Genomic DNA, 16,572 nt, shown 5'->3' with positions numbered 1-16,572 from the left:
TGAATCTAATGAATTTGATTTACAAAAGGCGTTTCTTGAATTACTTGATGAATCTGAAACATTGAATGCTGCTTATAAAAATATGAAAAAGGAATTTAAAGAATTGAAATGGAAATATGAAAATGCATTAGATGAGGAAGTCATATTAAGAAACAAAGTTAGTAATCTTGAAACAAAATTGTCTGAATCTAATTCAAATGAAAAACCTGTTGAGTGTTTATCTTGTAAAAGTCATATGTTTAACATTGACATACTTGAAAATTTACTTTCTAAAGCAACCAAGTCTGTCTCACATGTTTTTAGAAGGAGCAATGTTAGAAATAAAGAAGTGCATCATAAAAAGTCTAAAGTTAAGAGAACTCGTAGAGTTTGGGTTGAAAAAGGAACAACTGTAAAAACCAAACTGCATGGTGTTTGTTGCTTCTATTGTATGAAAAAAGGACATACTTCAAATAAATGTAGTATCAAACATTTTGATGTTCCTGATGGAAAATGTGCTTGGATTCCCATTATAAAGTAATTTGTCTCTAACCCTGAGGACCCAAATGAGATTATGGGCACCAAACCTCTCTTGGATGGTTTTGCAGGTTAAGTTCTCAAAAAGAGAGGAGAGATCCATGGTATTATGCTTTCGGAAATAATGATCTAAGAGCAGGAAGTGAATCCATCAAATGGCATTCAAAGCCTTGGTTCGAACTCCATGTGATTGAGCTAAGTGTTGTTTGAACTGTGTTATTGCACTTTGTTCTGGTTATCTTTCTAATTTTCCATTATTTGATTATTGTTATATTCATTTAAATGAGTTGGTTGATAGATTTTCATTGGCATTTTTAGATAATTAAGTTATTTGATGATTGAATTGGCATTTCCGTTTCAAAGATGTTTTCTGTGGAGATCTATTTATATGCATGCCATATGAGCTATGATTTGCTCCACATAAAGCTTGATTACAAACTGTGAAAATCACTGTAGAATAGTCTTTAAAAGCAGTTGTCAAAACTACATTTCCTTGTTTGAGTCAATTTTCCAGTTTTAAATTCTGGTTTGCCAATATTTCATGGATAAAATCCATTGAACCAAGATAAACAATGTTATTGAATTAAATCTGATTACTGCATATTGATGTTTTAATTTTTATATATGTTGTTTTATATGCAGAGTTGAATTCATTGGGTTGAACAGATTGGGATATGAGAGTGCATGAATCATAGCTGTTGTTTTGAAAGTTGTAAATTGTGTTGTCAAAGTTAGTTTTTTGAACTGATTGTGCTAGCTGAAATGCTTTCATATCAAACCTGTAGCAGCTGTGATAATTTCCATTTAAGCTACTGTTGCATTCATTTTAGTTTATAAATTGGTTGCTTAATCATTGATATCTTAATTGTTTGAAAAATGGTTGTTGATTTCGTGGGTTAATTGAGTATGCTAAAAGTTAAATTTGAATTGCATATTTAAGGGGGTATCTTTACTTTATGAACTTAGAAGAGAGGTTGGAGTGTTAGACATATCTTAGAATCAAAATCTATGCAAATTTTTGCATTTTTCGTAAACTTAACGCTTCATAATCGATTATCATCAAGTCATAATCGATTATTCATGCATTAAAATCAATTCTGGAAAATCTTGAGCAGATAATCGATTATCATTATGCATAATCGATTATCATGCAATTCTGGGCAGTAATTATTGAACTGATAATCGATTATCACAAGCCATAATCGATTATCACGCTGACATGTTCAAAAATAGAGTCGTTGGAGCATCCCATAACGGCTATAAACGACCATAAACGGCTAGTTTGTCCATTCTTCTTATAATGTAATATTTATTTTCATAAATAAAATGATCTCTTGATTATATGCATCCTTTGATTAATTGAGGGGGAGATCATATTTAGGGGGAGCCTTCAACATCCGATCTTTTTGCTTCTGATCAAAAAGGGGGAGAAGAATAATACAAGGGGAGAAGTATAAATTATTACAGGTATTGCTAACCTTGTTGTTGTTTGTTAGCTTGTATGTTTTGCAGGTAAGCCAAACTTGCTTTTAAAATTGAATTTTTGATCATCATCAAAAAGGGGGAGATTGTTACCAATAAGGAGTATTGGTAAATCTTGAAGAAATTTGTTTTGATGATGCTACAAGAAGTTTTAGTTGAAGAAGATATTAGAATTAGTTAAAAGCAATTTGTAGAAATTAAATGTAGTAGGAAATTCTTGTAAACCTTGTAAACTTGCATTTTTAACTGCAATAATCGATTATGGAATGGCAATAATCGATTATCACAAAGTCATACAGGAATAATCGATTATCTCTTCATATAATCGATTATCACATTTTGAAAACCCTGTAACGGACTTGAATAATCGATTATCACTTACAATAATCGATTATTCATGGCAGTTGGGAGCTAACCTTTGGCATTCAGTGTACTTGGCTATATATTTTGATTTGGAGAAATAAAAAAAAAGAAAATGTTGTTGAACAGAAGCTCTAGCAGAATACTGTTTGTCAGAGGAAGTTCTCAGAAGCTATAGTTCAAGTTCCCTTGCTTGGTCTCGTGAACAGGAGAGGCTCGCGTTTCGTGTGTCGATTGTCGGAGCAAGCTCTCTTCGAGTTAGCAAGGTGCTCTGCCTGGTCTCGTGAATAGGAGAAGCTCGCGTTTCGTTTGTCGATAGTCGGAGCGGTTCTCTTCGAGTTGGCAGAGTGTTCTTCTTCCGGTTCGTTCGTCGAAGGAAGGTTTATTTATCTGCTTTATTAACTATTTGTTGTAATCTGTTAAACCATTTTTAGTGAAAAAGGTTAATCATTATTTATAGTGATTAACGACTGGACGTAGAATCTTTTGATTCGAACCAGGATAAAAATTCTGTGTTGTTCTTCTTATTCCCTGCACTCATTTTATTTTACGTATATCAACTGTTTGATAAATTTTCTCAAAGAAAATTATTTTTACTAAAAGGACCAAATTAATTTTAATTGTGATCGAACACGCTTTCCACTCTCTTTCAAGTTTTTAATTCCGCTGTGCGACTCTATAACGGTACCGATAAGAATAATACAAGGGGAGAAGTATAAATTATTACAGGTATTGCTAACCTTGTTGTTGTTTGTTAGCTTGTATGTTTTGCAGGTAAGCCAAACTTGCTTTTAAAATTGAATTTTTTATCATCATCAAAAAGGGGGAGATTGTTACCAATAAGGAGTATTGGTAAATCTTGAAGAAATTTGTTTTGATGATGCTACAAGAAGTTTTAGTTGAAGAAGATATTAGAATTAGTTAAAAGCAATTTGTAGAAATTAAATGTAGTAGGAAATTCTTGTAAACCTTGTAAACTTGCATTTTTAACTGCAATAATCGATTATGGAATGGCAATAATCGATTATCACAAAGTCATACAGGAATAATCGATTATCTCTTCATATAATCGATTATCACATTTTGAAAACCCTGTAACGGACTTGAATAATCGATTATCACTTACAATAATCGATTATTCATGGCAGTTGGGAGCTAACCTTTGGCATTCAGTGTACTTGGCTATATATTTTGATTTGGAGAAATAAAAAAAAAGAAAATGTTGTTGAACAGAAGCTCTAGCAGAATACTGTTTGTCAGAGGAAGTTCTCAGAAGCTATAGTTCAAGTTCCCTTGCTTGGTCTCGTGAACAGGAGAGGCTCGCGTTTCGTGTGTCGATTGTCGGAGCAAGCTCTCTTCGAGTTAGCAAGGTGCTCTGCCTGGTCTCGTGAATAGGAGAAGCTCGCGTTTCGTTTGTCGATAGTCGGAGCGGTTCTCTTCGAGTTGGCAGAGTGTTCTTCTTCCGGTTCGTTCGTCGAAGGAAGGTTTATTTATCTGCTTTATTAACTATTTGTTGTAATCTGTTAAACCATTTTTAGTGAAAAAGGTTAATCACTATTTATAGTGATTAACGACTGGACGTAGAATCTTTTGATTCGAACCAGGATAAAAATTCTGTGTTGTTCTTCTTATTCCCTGCACTCATTTTATTTTACGTATATCAACTGTTTGATAAATTTTCTCAAAGAAAATTATTTTTACTAAAAGGACCAAATTAATTTTAATTGTGATCGAACACGCTTTCCACTCTCTTTCAAGTTTTTAATTCCGCTGTGCGACTCTATAACGGTACCGATTGTTCCAACAAATGTTAAGTGTTGTATAATCACAGAAAATGAGTTGAAAATGAGTTGAAAAGGACAAAACAATTTTATGACATAATTTTTTTTCATAATTAAATAAAATATACAAAGTACATAGTTATACAAAAATTAAGTTCATATCTATCTATGTCCTCTAGTCCTACAAGTTGGTCTTCTTTGTTGTCGCTGCCCTCGCCTTTGTTGTTGTGGTATGGGAGTTTGCATGTCTTCGTCTTCATCACTGTGTTGAGTTTCAATCGACTGTTCTTGGTATTAGAAATCTACGGTCGGTCGATAAACGTTTTCTAATGAAGAAGCGTGTTGATATGAAGATGGCGAAGTCATTGTCGAGGTTCCAAAATAATTCGAAGGACCTGCACTAAAAGTTGAAGGACCTGCAGTAAAGGTTGAAGGACCTGCACTGCACGGTGTTGATGGTGGAAAATATCTATAAGAGCTTCCAATCTGAGGATATGATGATGTCGGTGAGATGTGTTGTTGGAAGGTTGGATACGAAGATGGATATGGATAGTGCAGGTGGTCAGAAGAAGACCTTTGTGGTTGAAAATGTTGTTGAGGATCCATGTCATACTGTTGAATACAATGTTTAGGTTAGGTTGCCAGCAAAAAAAAGCCTTGAATAAATTAAAATATGAAGATATTTTTGTACCTCTTCGTCTGTTGACTCTTCAATAGGAGAAACATAGCGGATTGTATGACTTATATACCATTGCATGTACTCGAATTCGTCGCGCAAGTGACCATTTATGTTGAATGGAATACCGTTAAATACACGATTGTGACGGTCATTTCATAGTGCAATCCATTGTTGATGGTGTTCTTGCCAATTCCAATTTGCGCGTCCTCTCATATCATGTTTATGTCCGTCATCTAGATTCATTGGTGTTTGCGGGACAGTCTATCGAAATCCAAATTGACACATGACACACTCTGATTGTTGGTATTCTACAACATAAAAGCATATCAGAGGCACAACTGCTCGACAAGTGGGGGGCAGTTCGAATGGAATGATCTAACGAATATCACCACGTTTGTACGGTGTCCATATGAGCTGAAATATTGAAATTATTGTTTAGAATACAATTTATACATTTATTGCAAAAGACAACACATACATATGTAAGAGGTGTTAAATACCTGTTTAGGTGAGAGGTCGTCCAATTTTTTACGAAATTGTTGTACAGTTGTGGTGTCGTGGAATATTGACTACGTTGTTCGACACCATCTTTTATGTCTTCCTGAGTGACTTCATGTATTTGTGGAGAGATACATGTTATTCTTTCCCATGCCCAGCACTGTAACAATATCGTGCAGCCTCCGATATTCTCTTGATCCACCCTTGTACCATGATCGAGGGCATGGTACAAGCAGGAAAGCATTGCAGATGCCCATCTATAGTTTGAGACGTTCTGCAAGTCAGCTAAAAGGGGCAGATACATCAAATGAACCATACTTGCAAATTTATCTGGCATGATTATTCTGTCAATTATCATCAACATATACGCTGTAGCGTATTGTTGAATAACCTCTTGTGTGGCATCATGAGGCATGTATTATTCAGCCAAGACAATTTAATTTTGTTGCTTCTGACATTGTTCTCCAAAGGAACATCTCCTAGTAGTTGTTGACAAAAAAATGTTAGAGGACCACTACTGATGCCAGTGACAACATGACCTTCAATCAGAAGCCCGAATTGCAATGCAACGTCTTCCAATGTTATAGTAATTTCCCCAAGAGGCAAGTGGAAAGTATGAGTCTCCATTCTCCACCTCTCAACCAAAGCATGTCACTAGCAAGTGATTTATTTCCATATTTGAAACTTTCAAAATATGGCTAAACCCTCCTACTTCTATTATATTCATGACTCTTTGATCGAGTTGGTCGACATGTTTTGCTATCTAGATTGCATGCCTTCTTGGTCGAAGTACTCTTTCAGTGCCTTCCCAAATTGCCTTCACAATATGTTTGTCTTGAAAACGTAGAAGGGACATATCGACGGGAAGTTGACGTCCGAAAGTCATTACGAATATTTTTTTCCCACTTTGATGAAAAACAAATGAATATAACTAAGCATTGATGCCCATACCTACTTTCACGTCTTGTGATGGCACGAAGAAAACAAAATGAGAATACAATGCTTCTGAGGTTCCCTTCACCAATTTATTAACGAAGCATTGATCCTCATACCTACTTTCACGTGGTTGAAAAGATGGGATGCACAGCAGGAATCAAAAATAAGTGGTGCAGGTTGAAGGAATCAATAATGGTGTAGACGTGAAGAGAGACATGCAGAGTGAATAGGAAAGCATCCACAATGAATAGGAAACCTAAAAAGAAAAGTCAATGCCTATTTTGAAGTATATATAGAATACTTTAATTAATATTGGAAGTAGTAGATTATTTTTATTAAAATGTTTATAATAGGTTGTACCTGTTCTAATAAATTTTTTTATTGAAATGAAATTTTTATAATTTTTTCATATTTTTTTGGATTTTTTTCGAATTGTATTAAATAAAAAACTAATTTATGTAAATAAAAATGATTTAAATAAAATACAAAATGGAAAAAGTGAAATTGTGGGGTAGATGACTTTAATTAGTGAAGTCGCGCACTCCTACAACTTCACTTTTTCTATTTTTTATTTTATTTAAATCATTTTAAATTACTAAAATTAGTTTTTAAATTCTAAAAAAATTCAATAAATTAAGTTTATAAATAGGAAATAAATATAAAAATATATACAACTATTTACATACATCTAAATATACGTAAATAATTTTTTACATATTTTTTATAAAGAAATCAACCAAAATTATATTTTTAATATTTTTATACATCAAATAAGGTTGTTAAAAAAAATTACACATAAATTACTTCACATATGTCATTTAAAAATGGTATTTAATTTTTTTTTATTCAAATGAATTTTTTATAATTTTTTGATATTTTTTTGGGATTTTTTTCGAATTATATTAAATAAAAATCTAATTTATGTAAATAAAAATGATTTAAATAAAATACAAAATGGAAAAAGTGAAATTGTGGGGTAGACGACTTTGATTGGTGAAGTCGTGCACCCCTACAATTTCACTTTTTCCATTTTTTATTTTATTTAAATCATTTTAAATTACTAAAATTAGTTTTTAAATTCTAAAAAAATTCAATAAATTAAGTTTATAAATAGGAAATAAATATAAAAATATATACAACTATTTACATACATCTAAATATACATAAATAATTTTTTTACATCTATTAAAACATCTCTCAACATCTTTAACTTTTACAAAAAAAGATTACTCAATAAAAAAGAAAATCATGACAGTGTATCTTGTATCCGTAATACTTTATACTAATCAATCAAATGTACTAACTCACTGCATGCATCCAATCCTATACATAGTTGATAACTCACTGCATGCATGCAATCCTATACATAGCTCATGCTGGCAATGAAAAGTAGTACTTGCCTACTTCAAACCGTAACAGCTTCCATGTCCAAACTGAACTTCAAACTTCAAATTTCATTATATATATCATTCCTTCACCAATCCATCTTCACAGCCAAATTTGACACTCAAGAAATCTCCTCTTACTCCAATCTTTCTTTTTCTCGTGAACATTTATTTCGTAATGGCATCGTGGAACTTTGGAACATCTTCATCATCACAAATTATTGACGAACAACCTTTGATATTAGATAATGTTGATGAATTCAGCAAAGATGATGAATTGGATAACATACTTGACGATGAACACAATGACGACGACCACATGACACAATCATCTCAACATGTCATCCTAGAGTTGCATGATCGTATGCAATTCCAGTCAAAGGAGGAAACTATTGCTGCAATCAAACAATATCACATCACCAACGGTTACAAATACAATGTTGTTGAATCGAAGCCTAACATTTATGTTAGTGTCTGGAATACCACAACGGCTAATGGCGTTTGAGGGCAGCCTATAACAAAGTTCGTAAATATTGGGAAATCAAGAATATCGACGGACAACATACGTGTTTCTCAAACATACTATCTCAAGATCATACAAATCTTGATAGTACTCACATTGCCGCAATCGTATCAAATTTTGTCTGCATAAACCCCTCTATTCCCATCAAGAGTTTGATTGCAGATATTAAAGCTCGATTCGGATATTCTGTGTCATACAGAAAAGCTTGGATCGCAAAACAGAAGGCTCTTACTATGGAGTTTGGGGACTGGGAAGAGTCTTATAACCATCTGCCGAGGTGGTTGCATGCCGTGAAGGATGCAAATCCTGGTACAATTTTACAATGCACTACTTCTCTAGTGGAGATTGATGGAGAAACTGACAATAATTGCTACATTATGGAAAGAGTTTTCTGGTCTTTCGGTCCTTGCATAGAAGGATTCAAATATTGTAAACACATTCTCCAAGTTGATGGAACATTTCTAACGGGCAAATATCATGGAACTTTGCTCACCGCCATAGCTCAAGATGGCAATAGAAATCTTTTTCCATTGGCATTTGCCATTGTAGAAGGTGAGACAAAGGAGGCCATGATATGGTTCTTTCAACTACTACGAGAACATGTTTGCCCTCAACAAAATATTTGCATCATCACTGACAGAGGAAAGGGTATCCTATCGGCCTTAAGATCAGAAGAAGTTGGTTGGGAAGAAGATGGCTTCAACTCTGTTTTTTACTACCAATTTACTGTTTATATTTTGATAACATAATTGTACAAATTTTTTATTTATTACGTCCTTACAACTTATGAGGTCAAGCAACCCACTGTCACGACAAAGCTTACTGCACTAAGAGACCAATACCCACAACAAGTTGATTGGATAGATATAATTCCATTAAAAAAATGGTCTCAAGCTTTTGATGGAGGGAGAAGATATGGACATATGACCACTAATCTTGCTGAGTGCACCAACTTTGTTTTAAAGGGAGCACGTTCATTACCAATTTGTGCTCTCATCAGAACAACATTTGAGAGGACACAATCATGGTTTGTTGAGCGAGGATTAAAAGCAAACTACATGCTACAAGCAGGCCACCAATTTCCTGAAGAAATCGCCGACATTATTAGGAGAAATCAATAAAAATCCGCATTTTGTCATGTTCATCGCTACAACCGTGAAAATTCTGAATTTGATGTTCAAGAAATTTCAACACCTCACCAATACCGCCCTGTTCCAATTTCCTATAAGATCAGGCTAAATGAATGGTGGTGTGATTGTAGTCAGTTCCAAGCTACTCGTCTCCCCTGTCATCATGTCATTATCGTTTGTGCATATTCCAATATACCACTAACCCAAGTAATCGATCCCGTGTACAGTCTTAACAACATTTACAAGGCATACGAAGTACAATTTCACCCAATCCAAAATGAAGACTATTGGTCTGCGTATACAGGTCCAAACTTCATACCAGATCCTCAAATGCGACGCAAGGCATCCGAAAGACCATCTACAAATAGGATTTGTAATAAGATGGATCAATCCACTCCAAATAAGCCGAAAAAATGCTCTTACTGTCGCAACGAAGGTCATCATAGGGGAAATTGTCCATTTTGTCAGTAGTTATTTATTAATCTTACCATTTTGTAATCCAATCAATAATTAATAAATAACTATTAATATTTCTTATTAATATTTCATATAAATTTTGTTTTATTCTTTTATTAATTTTTTCTCCATTCATTAAATTATAATGACAATTTCTTTTTTTCCTCTAACACAAATAACAAAAGAAAAATGTATACAAAATAAAAATTTCATTCAACACCCAAACATTCTGGTAATCAATTACAACAAGGTTGTAATTGCTTACCAGGGAGTTTTTGCCCACTGAACACTCTGGTAATCGATTACAACCCAGAAAGTTTATCCACACTGAATGGTGTAATCGATTACCACTATCAATTTTGCCTACAAAGGTGAAGTCGTGCAGGAGGCACGACTTCAGCACGTTGTAATCGATTACAGTGCTCGGTAATCGATTACAACACTATGAAGTCATTTTTGGGGTGCACGACTTCAACACTGGTCACATGAACAGTATGAAGTCGTGCAGGGGGACACGACTTCTTCATTAGAAGTCGTTCAGGCCCCCTACGACTCCCCATTTTCGTATTTTGAAAAGAATTTGCCTATTTCCGTAATATAGGATGCAAATTTTCCTAGTTTGATACATTTACCTATAAATGACAATTTTAATAACAAATAAGTGTATATTTAATACTTAATAATATTTACAATATAAAAAAATTATAATTACTTTTTATTTATAAGCACAATTATATAAACTTATATATCTAAATAAATATGAAAATGAATGTTTTTTCTTTAAGAAATGGTTCAGATTTCCTATTAAATACTAATTTCTAAAGGTCATAAACTAGTATAACTATAATCTCTCATATTTAATAAGATTATTTCAGTCAAGAAAAAACTTAAACAATACGAAAATTAAATAATATTAGAAAGATATTTTTAAATAATCATTTTATTCAACTATATCAATAAATATCAAATTATAATATTTATTAATTTATTTTAATAAAAAAAATTAAATACTTTTAGATCTCTGATAACAATTAATAACAAATATTCAATTTTAAAATACAAATATTATCTATATTTAGTAATATGTAAAAACTAAATTGAAAATACTCAATTTTATAAAGAATTTATAATTTAATGAAGTTATTTTTATTTTTCATATAAAAAAATAAGTAATTACAATGCAAAAATATAAATTATGTCATCCAATTTAACAATAGTACAAATTTAATTAAAAATATAAATTTTCTAAATATATAATTAAAAATACCCAAATTTATATACATTTTAAATCTTAATTAAACAAACTCACGTTGGGTCTTTCTAATAAAATATCTTATTACTTATAGGTACACTTTCTATATCTAAAACATTCCGTTGCCTTCCACTGCAGACCTGTTAAGGATTATAGATTAGTAAAAATATTAACCCTCGCCTTTAGATGTCCAAAGTAACATTACAAAATTATTAACCGAAACGATACAAAGACAAAAGTTTATAAGAACTTCTTAATGTTGAATTCAAATTTTCAGTACTCCCCATAACACCCTCAAAAGACCACAAAACCTCAGGAACAGAATAACACTAAACCTTTAAAATAGAAATCAAGCAGATTTAAAATAACGTTATAGAATGCAGAACAGAAGTGACACACAAATAGGTACGATATTGATAAATATAAACCCTAAAAAATCGAACAAATAAAGGGGACACGACAAGTTTAACAAATGGAACAATCAATTTTAAGCGTAAGATGATCAATATGAGCCACTAAATATTACAAAATTACAATTACAAAATTGGATCCTAACTGAGTACAGTGTGCTTCTCTATCATACAAAAATGAGCTAATAGATATATGAAACTTCATTTTAGTTTAATGAAGAAACAAGCCGGACAAACCAATTTTGTCCTCCTAAGAATTTTGAAGGATTTACTGCTATTTAAAAAATAATGGATATAGACAATTGTCACAATAAGCAATTGTTGATTTTATTCTTGTAATCAATATCTTCACTGCAAAACCATTCCTAATGTATAGTTGTCAACGGTCAGCCATGTCAATAAGATTAATTACCATGCAAGAAATTTCTTCACTCCAAATGCAAACTTTTTTTCGTACTCTCATAAACCAAGTAGGTGAAACTTGCTGAGGGTACAACCTTGAGTAAGGTAGGAAATATTCCTTTGTAGAATCCCTTAAAGCCTTCATTTTTATAGGTTTTCCTGAATACATCACCCATTCCCTTATAAGAGCGTTGAGCCTGCATTCTGAAATCGACATGGGTTTCATTTTTAATTTCCGTAGAAAGCAATAAGTGTTGAAGTCACTACATATTTAAGCAACAATTTACATAGAAAGCAACAACACATAACCGCCAAGATTACCTTGTTCTAACCACCTGTAGTGGGTAAACGCACGTTGCTCCAACAGCCCCGGATACAGTCCCACATCCCAATTGCACTAGAGGGCCAGGTTCTACAGAATGCCATAAAATCTAAATACAAAAATTGAAGGCAATAACTGATACGGAACATCACAGGTGAATCAGTTTTTTTGTTTTACCTCCATCACGAATAATATACTGCTTGGACATATCCTTCAAGGTTTCATACGCAGCGAGATCTATACCAGCATAAGGGATAATCCCAAGAAGAGAAGGAACCAATCCCCTGTAAAATGCTCGGGGTCCCTCCTGAAGCCAAATTTCTTTTGAAAGGGTTCCAAGACTAGGAATTCGTCTGCTTTCACAAGCATAGGTTTGCAGTCGCGTTTTAACAAGATCCATGGGATATATTACAGTTTGAGCTATAGCACCAGCAATACCACCAGCTAATAGCCGCCCCATAGGTCCAATATTAGCCTGTGTCTCTTCCCCTTTGGCCCTTACAATAAAGGTCTTCAACATCTCATAGCTATAAAATCTAATGGCACTCTCAGGGGCAACCTTTAGAACATTTAAGCCATTCCCTCGAAAAAATCCTAATAAACCACCCTCTCTCCATATAGCTTTTATCGCAGGCATTATGTGAGCTCGTGTTGTTTGGACTTGCATTACAACCTTTAGACGATCAAGTGGTGCAGTTGCTGTGCGTGATGTAGCACCTGCTACTCCTCCTGCAATCAGATACCTACTGGCATGAATGTGCTTACTAATGCCTGCTGGAATAACAGACTGTTCCCCAATATCAACCATACATAGCCGCTCCAAATAATGGTAAATGTTCTCGATAGTTGCCTCGTGAGGGTAAAGCAGCAGAAAATCCCTCCATTCTTCAAATGTTATAACACCATTATTATCCTTATCAACATGCTCAACAAAACGTGCAAGTTCCTCATCATCAATCTTTATCCCTACAATAGAATGACCAGCGTAACTTATTGAATGAAATACATCACAGAATTAATAACATCTTAGTCACACAACAATAGTGCACTAAATAATTACAGACCAGCAATCCAAATTCAACTTACGGAATCAGATACCGAGGGCTTATATTATGTTAATTTGTCGGTAAAATAACAATGGAAAATTTAGTTTGGAATGAAGTTGAACTTCGATTTATGTTACTGTACTCAGTTATAACTATCGATCAAAACAACCTAAAATCAGATAAATCAGTAGTCAATAAGGCTACATGCAAGGGAAAGGTTGTTTTAATAGGTGATTTTCATTTTCCTTTTCCATTCAACTTTCTACAAGGCAACCAAAGCCTAGGCGAGCAAACCTTGCAGTTAAATTGCATTCATTACGAAGAGATGTTCCAAAATGTTCAACAATCTCCTCACTACAATAAAAACGTAATTAGGGTCTGGTAAAGACTTGTGACTTGAGATTAACAATACTTGTGACCACTAATTTAAACCGTCAAACAAGTCAAACCATGGCAATCAAACTTTTCATAAGGAGCACGTAATATCCTCTATCAGATTTTTATTATTATTTTAATGTCACTATTCTTTTAAGGTATCAGATTTTTATTTATTTAAAAAATAACAAATATTAGATTTTTCTTTTTGTTTTCAATATAATGAATGTTTTCCCCTTCAGTAAATACCATACCTTTGTTAAAATCCTCCTTCGTTTGATAAACTTATAAATCATTATACTGACCTCCACTAAAGTACACTAATTTGATCATATTACTGATTAATAAGGAATCTCCAACGCAAGACCCTCGTACTTCGAACAAATCACTAATAAACTCTGGTATTATCTTAGTATTTGAGTTTAAGTCCAACTAAAACTCAAGCTAGCACGTAAACTAGTGAGAATAACCTGTACTTTTTACATTATTTTTTTTTGGTCATGTCAGTGGTGGACATGGATTTCAACAAAAATTACACAACACAATTCTATGTCAAACTAACCTACAAACAAAATCAAACACAAGACAACCGAAACACTCAAACATCAACAAAATCACGAGTTAATTTGCAATAATATGAAACAAAGAAACATGCCTGCTTTTACGAGAGCCTCCCAAAGCTCCTCCGGCAAAATGCAGCCATTGTGTGCTACATCGATGGCCTGAAAAATGCTGTAAATCTCCAACTCCTTGTCGTCCATGTACCTCCTGAACTCTTGGAAATCCACTCTCCCATCATTGTTCGCATCGCAAGCGTTCAACAAATCCTTCGCGTACTTGTACTCCGACGGAATCTGAAGCGCCGAGAGACCCGCCTCGATGAGCGCGTAGTCCAAGAACCCGCGATTCTCTCTGTCGAAGAATTCGAAGAGGCTCCGAATCCGCACCTCACGCGCCTCCTTCGTCTCCTGCGACGCCAGAAGCACGTGATCCAACGTCACAGGTGACGCCTTCTTCATCCCAATTCTGAAGTGAGAGAGAAAAAATACAACAATGAGTGATTTTGAATGTGGAAAACGGAAAGGAGGGAATTTGATTTAATAGGGATCGAATGAACGAGAGAATTAGAGCATGCGTGCGTTTTGCTTTAACCTTGGAAAGGGATTAACGCGGAAACGACCGTGGAGGACGTAAACGACGGACAGAGACTCTTCTCGTTTCAGAAATTACGTTTTCATGAGTGATATTGCAACCGGCGGCAATGAGTCGGGTCGCCGGCGATGTTGCCCGATACGTGGAAAAACACGCGCATCGTCATCGCCAAAAGTGCTTATGCTTCTTCGTGAATAGTTATTAAACACAAATAAAAAACAATAAATAAGTTAATAGTTTTTAGGATGTGATTCCGGAATCGGACAGGGTGAGATGCAGAAAAATTTGGAGTGCGGAGGTTTTTTTTTTTTTTTTTTTTGTTATTATTATTGTTATTTTCTATGTTTCCAGATTTTTCTTATTTACTTTTTAATTTTATTTAACTTTGCCTTTGGTTTTGGCACGTTTGGTGGTTGCGCGTTGTACACATGGTCGGTGGCGATTTTTGCAGCCTAACATAATCATGGTACTTTTTGTTGTGTATTTAAAATTTTGAGTTAAACATATTTTTAGTTTTTTAATTTTAATATAAATTTATTTATTTTTTGAAAATTTTATATAAGTTGAATTTAAATTTTAAAAATAAATTAATATAATTTTTTTAATTAAATTGCGTCACGTTTTCGTGTGTGTCAAATATTACATTTTTGATACGTTTCCCTTTTAGTATTAATTGAAAAACATGTTTAATACAAATAAAATTAATATAATTAAAGTAAAAATATTATATTCATCTATTTTTTAAATTTTGAAAATTAAAATATATTAAAATTTTGAATAAAAATAAATTCTAATTGTGTACCAAAATTTATAAACTAAAAACATACACTTGCAAAAAGTATTTAAAAATAACCTATTATTTATTTTAATTTCTCATTCGTGTCATTGTAATTTTAGAAGTTAAAAGTAAAAATATAAATTACACTTGTTTCTTTTTATTTGTTTTATTTATTTCCATATTCCTGCCAAAAAAAAAAAAACTCTTTAACTGTTTTAAAATATTAAATTCACACTTTTTTACTTATTTAGAAAACATTAGATCATATAACCGTGTAATAAAAAGATCATAATGTCTGTAGTTAACTAAAATACCGATAAATAATTATTTTAAAATTTTCATTTTCAAAGACATATCATTCTTTATTTTGAAGATTAAAATGGGGTTTCCTTATGAAAAGAACTATGATGCGATTTTTTCTGTAATAGTACTGTTCCACATTTTATTTACCCGGATAGGAGGCTTATATTTACAAAGTAGCACGATTTTCAAAATAAGTAAGAATTTAATCTATAAAAAGATGAATTCTTTAAGGTAGTTTTTAAGATGAATTCTTTAAGGTAGTTTTGCCATGCGTTGGAATATCGAGAGTTACTTACCATCACATACTTCTACCCGTACTTTTTCATTCTCTTTTGTTATGTAAAATATTTAATTATTGATAGTTAAAACATCTCAAATCCTCAACCCTATAAATTACACTGAATAAACCTTCAATCTAGGGTTCACCGTCTCTCATGATCGTGATTTGCCTTAGGGATTCTGAATGCAGCTTAGATTTGTGCGAATTGATTTATCTGGTTGCATGTTTCTGAGCGCGATTTAGATGAAGAAGCCGCTATTGCGTTCTGTGGTGAAAGAGATTGACATCGCATTGGGATAGTTGCGGTTGTTGGTGGCACTGTTGTGCTAGTTTCATGGCGGAGAAGATGATGGCTCACGTAGGAGGAGGCTCGTGCTCTGAACTCGCGACGATTTGAGGATTGCTTTTGCAATTTAATGATGGAAGATGTGGATTTTGCTCTGGGTGATTCTTTGCAGTGAGTTGATGGCAGCGATGTGTGGTGGCGAGATGAACTCGTGGTGTTC

At 33.3% G+C, this 16,572-nt stretch overlaps 2 protein-coding genes across 2 annotated transcripts; one reads left to right on the top strand and one right to left on the bottom strand.

Annotated features, from left to right (window-relative positions):
• Window positions 1-7,815: 7,815 nt before the first annotated feature.
• On the top strand, window positions 7,816-8,909 carry LOC108327502 (uncharacterized). The gene is made up of 2 exons (XM_017561198.1): window positions 7,816-8,062; window positions 8,149-8,909. Exons 1-2 carry the CDS (start codon window positions 7,816-7,818, stop codon window positions 8,907-8,909), a joined length of 1,008 nt encoding a protein of 335 aa, XP_017416687.1.
• Window positions 8,910-11,498: 2,589 nt separating this feature from the next.
• On the bottom strand, window positions 11,499-15,004 carry LOC108327009 (calcium-dependent mitochondrial ATP-magnesium/phosphate carrier protein 2). The gene is made up of 5 exons (XM_017560660.2): window positions 14,706-15,004; window positions 14,209-14,579; window positions 12,310-13,098; window positions 12,132-12,222; window positions 11,499-12,014 (listed from the first exon to the last, which is right to left on the bottom strand). The coding sequence occupies exons 2-5, from the start codon at window positions 14,570-14,572 to the stop codon at window positions 11,837-11,839; spliced, it is 1,422 nt and encodes a 473-aa protein (XP_017416149.1). The 5' UTR covers window positions 14,573-14,579; window positions 14,706-15,004; the 3' UTR covers window positions 11,499-11,836.
• Between the last annotated feature and the right edge of the window lie 1,568 nt (window positions 15,005-16,572).

This window comes from Vigna angularis, chromosome 2 (assembly GCF_016808095.1).
Source record: "Vigna angularis cultivar LongXiaoDou No.4 chromosome 2, ASM1680809v1, whole genome shotgun sequence".
NCBI classification, from domain to species: domain Eukaryota; kingdom Viridiplantae; phylum Streptophyta; class Magnoliopsida; order Fabales; family Fabaceae; genus Vigna; species Vigna angularis.
Note: the sequence above shows the minus strand (reverse complement) of the source record. Positions and strands in the feature narration are given on the sequence as shown.

Bases quoted from the DNA above. Each gene is read 5' to 3' on its own strand.
- LOC108327502 (XM_017561198.1), top strand. From the start codon at position 7,816: ATGGCATCGTGGAACTTTGGAACATCTTCATCATCACAAATTATTGAC. The intron at 8,063-8,148 runs GTTACAAATACA...GTTTGAGGGCAG, and splicing joins ACAATATCACATCACCAACG to CCTATAACAAAGTTCGTAAA.
- LOC108327009 (XM_017560660.2), bottom strand. From the start codon at position 14,572: ATGAAGAAGGCGTCACCTGTGACGTTGGATCACGTGCTTCTGGCGTCG. The intron at 12,223-12,309 runs GTAAAACAAAAA...GGCATTCTGTAG, and splicing joins GTATATTATTCGTGATGGAG to AACCTGGCCCTCTAGTGCAA. The intron at 12,015-12,131 runs GTAATCTTGGCG...TGTCGATTTCAG, and splicing joins CTACAGGTGGTTAGAACAAG to AATGCAGGCTCAACGCTCTT.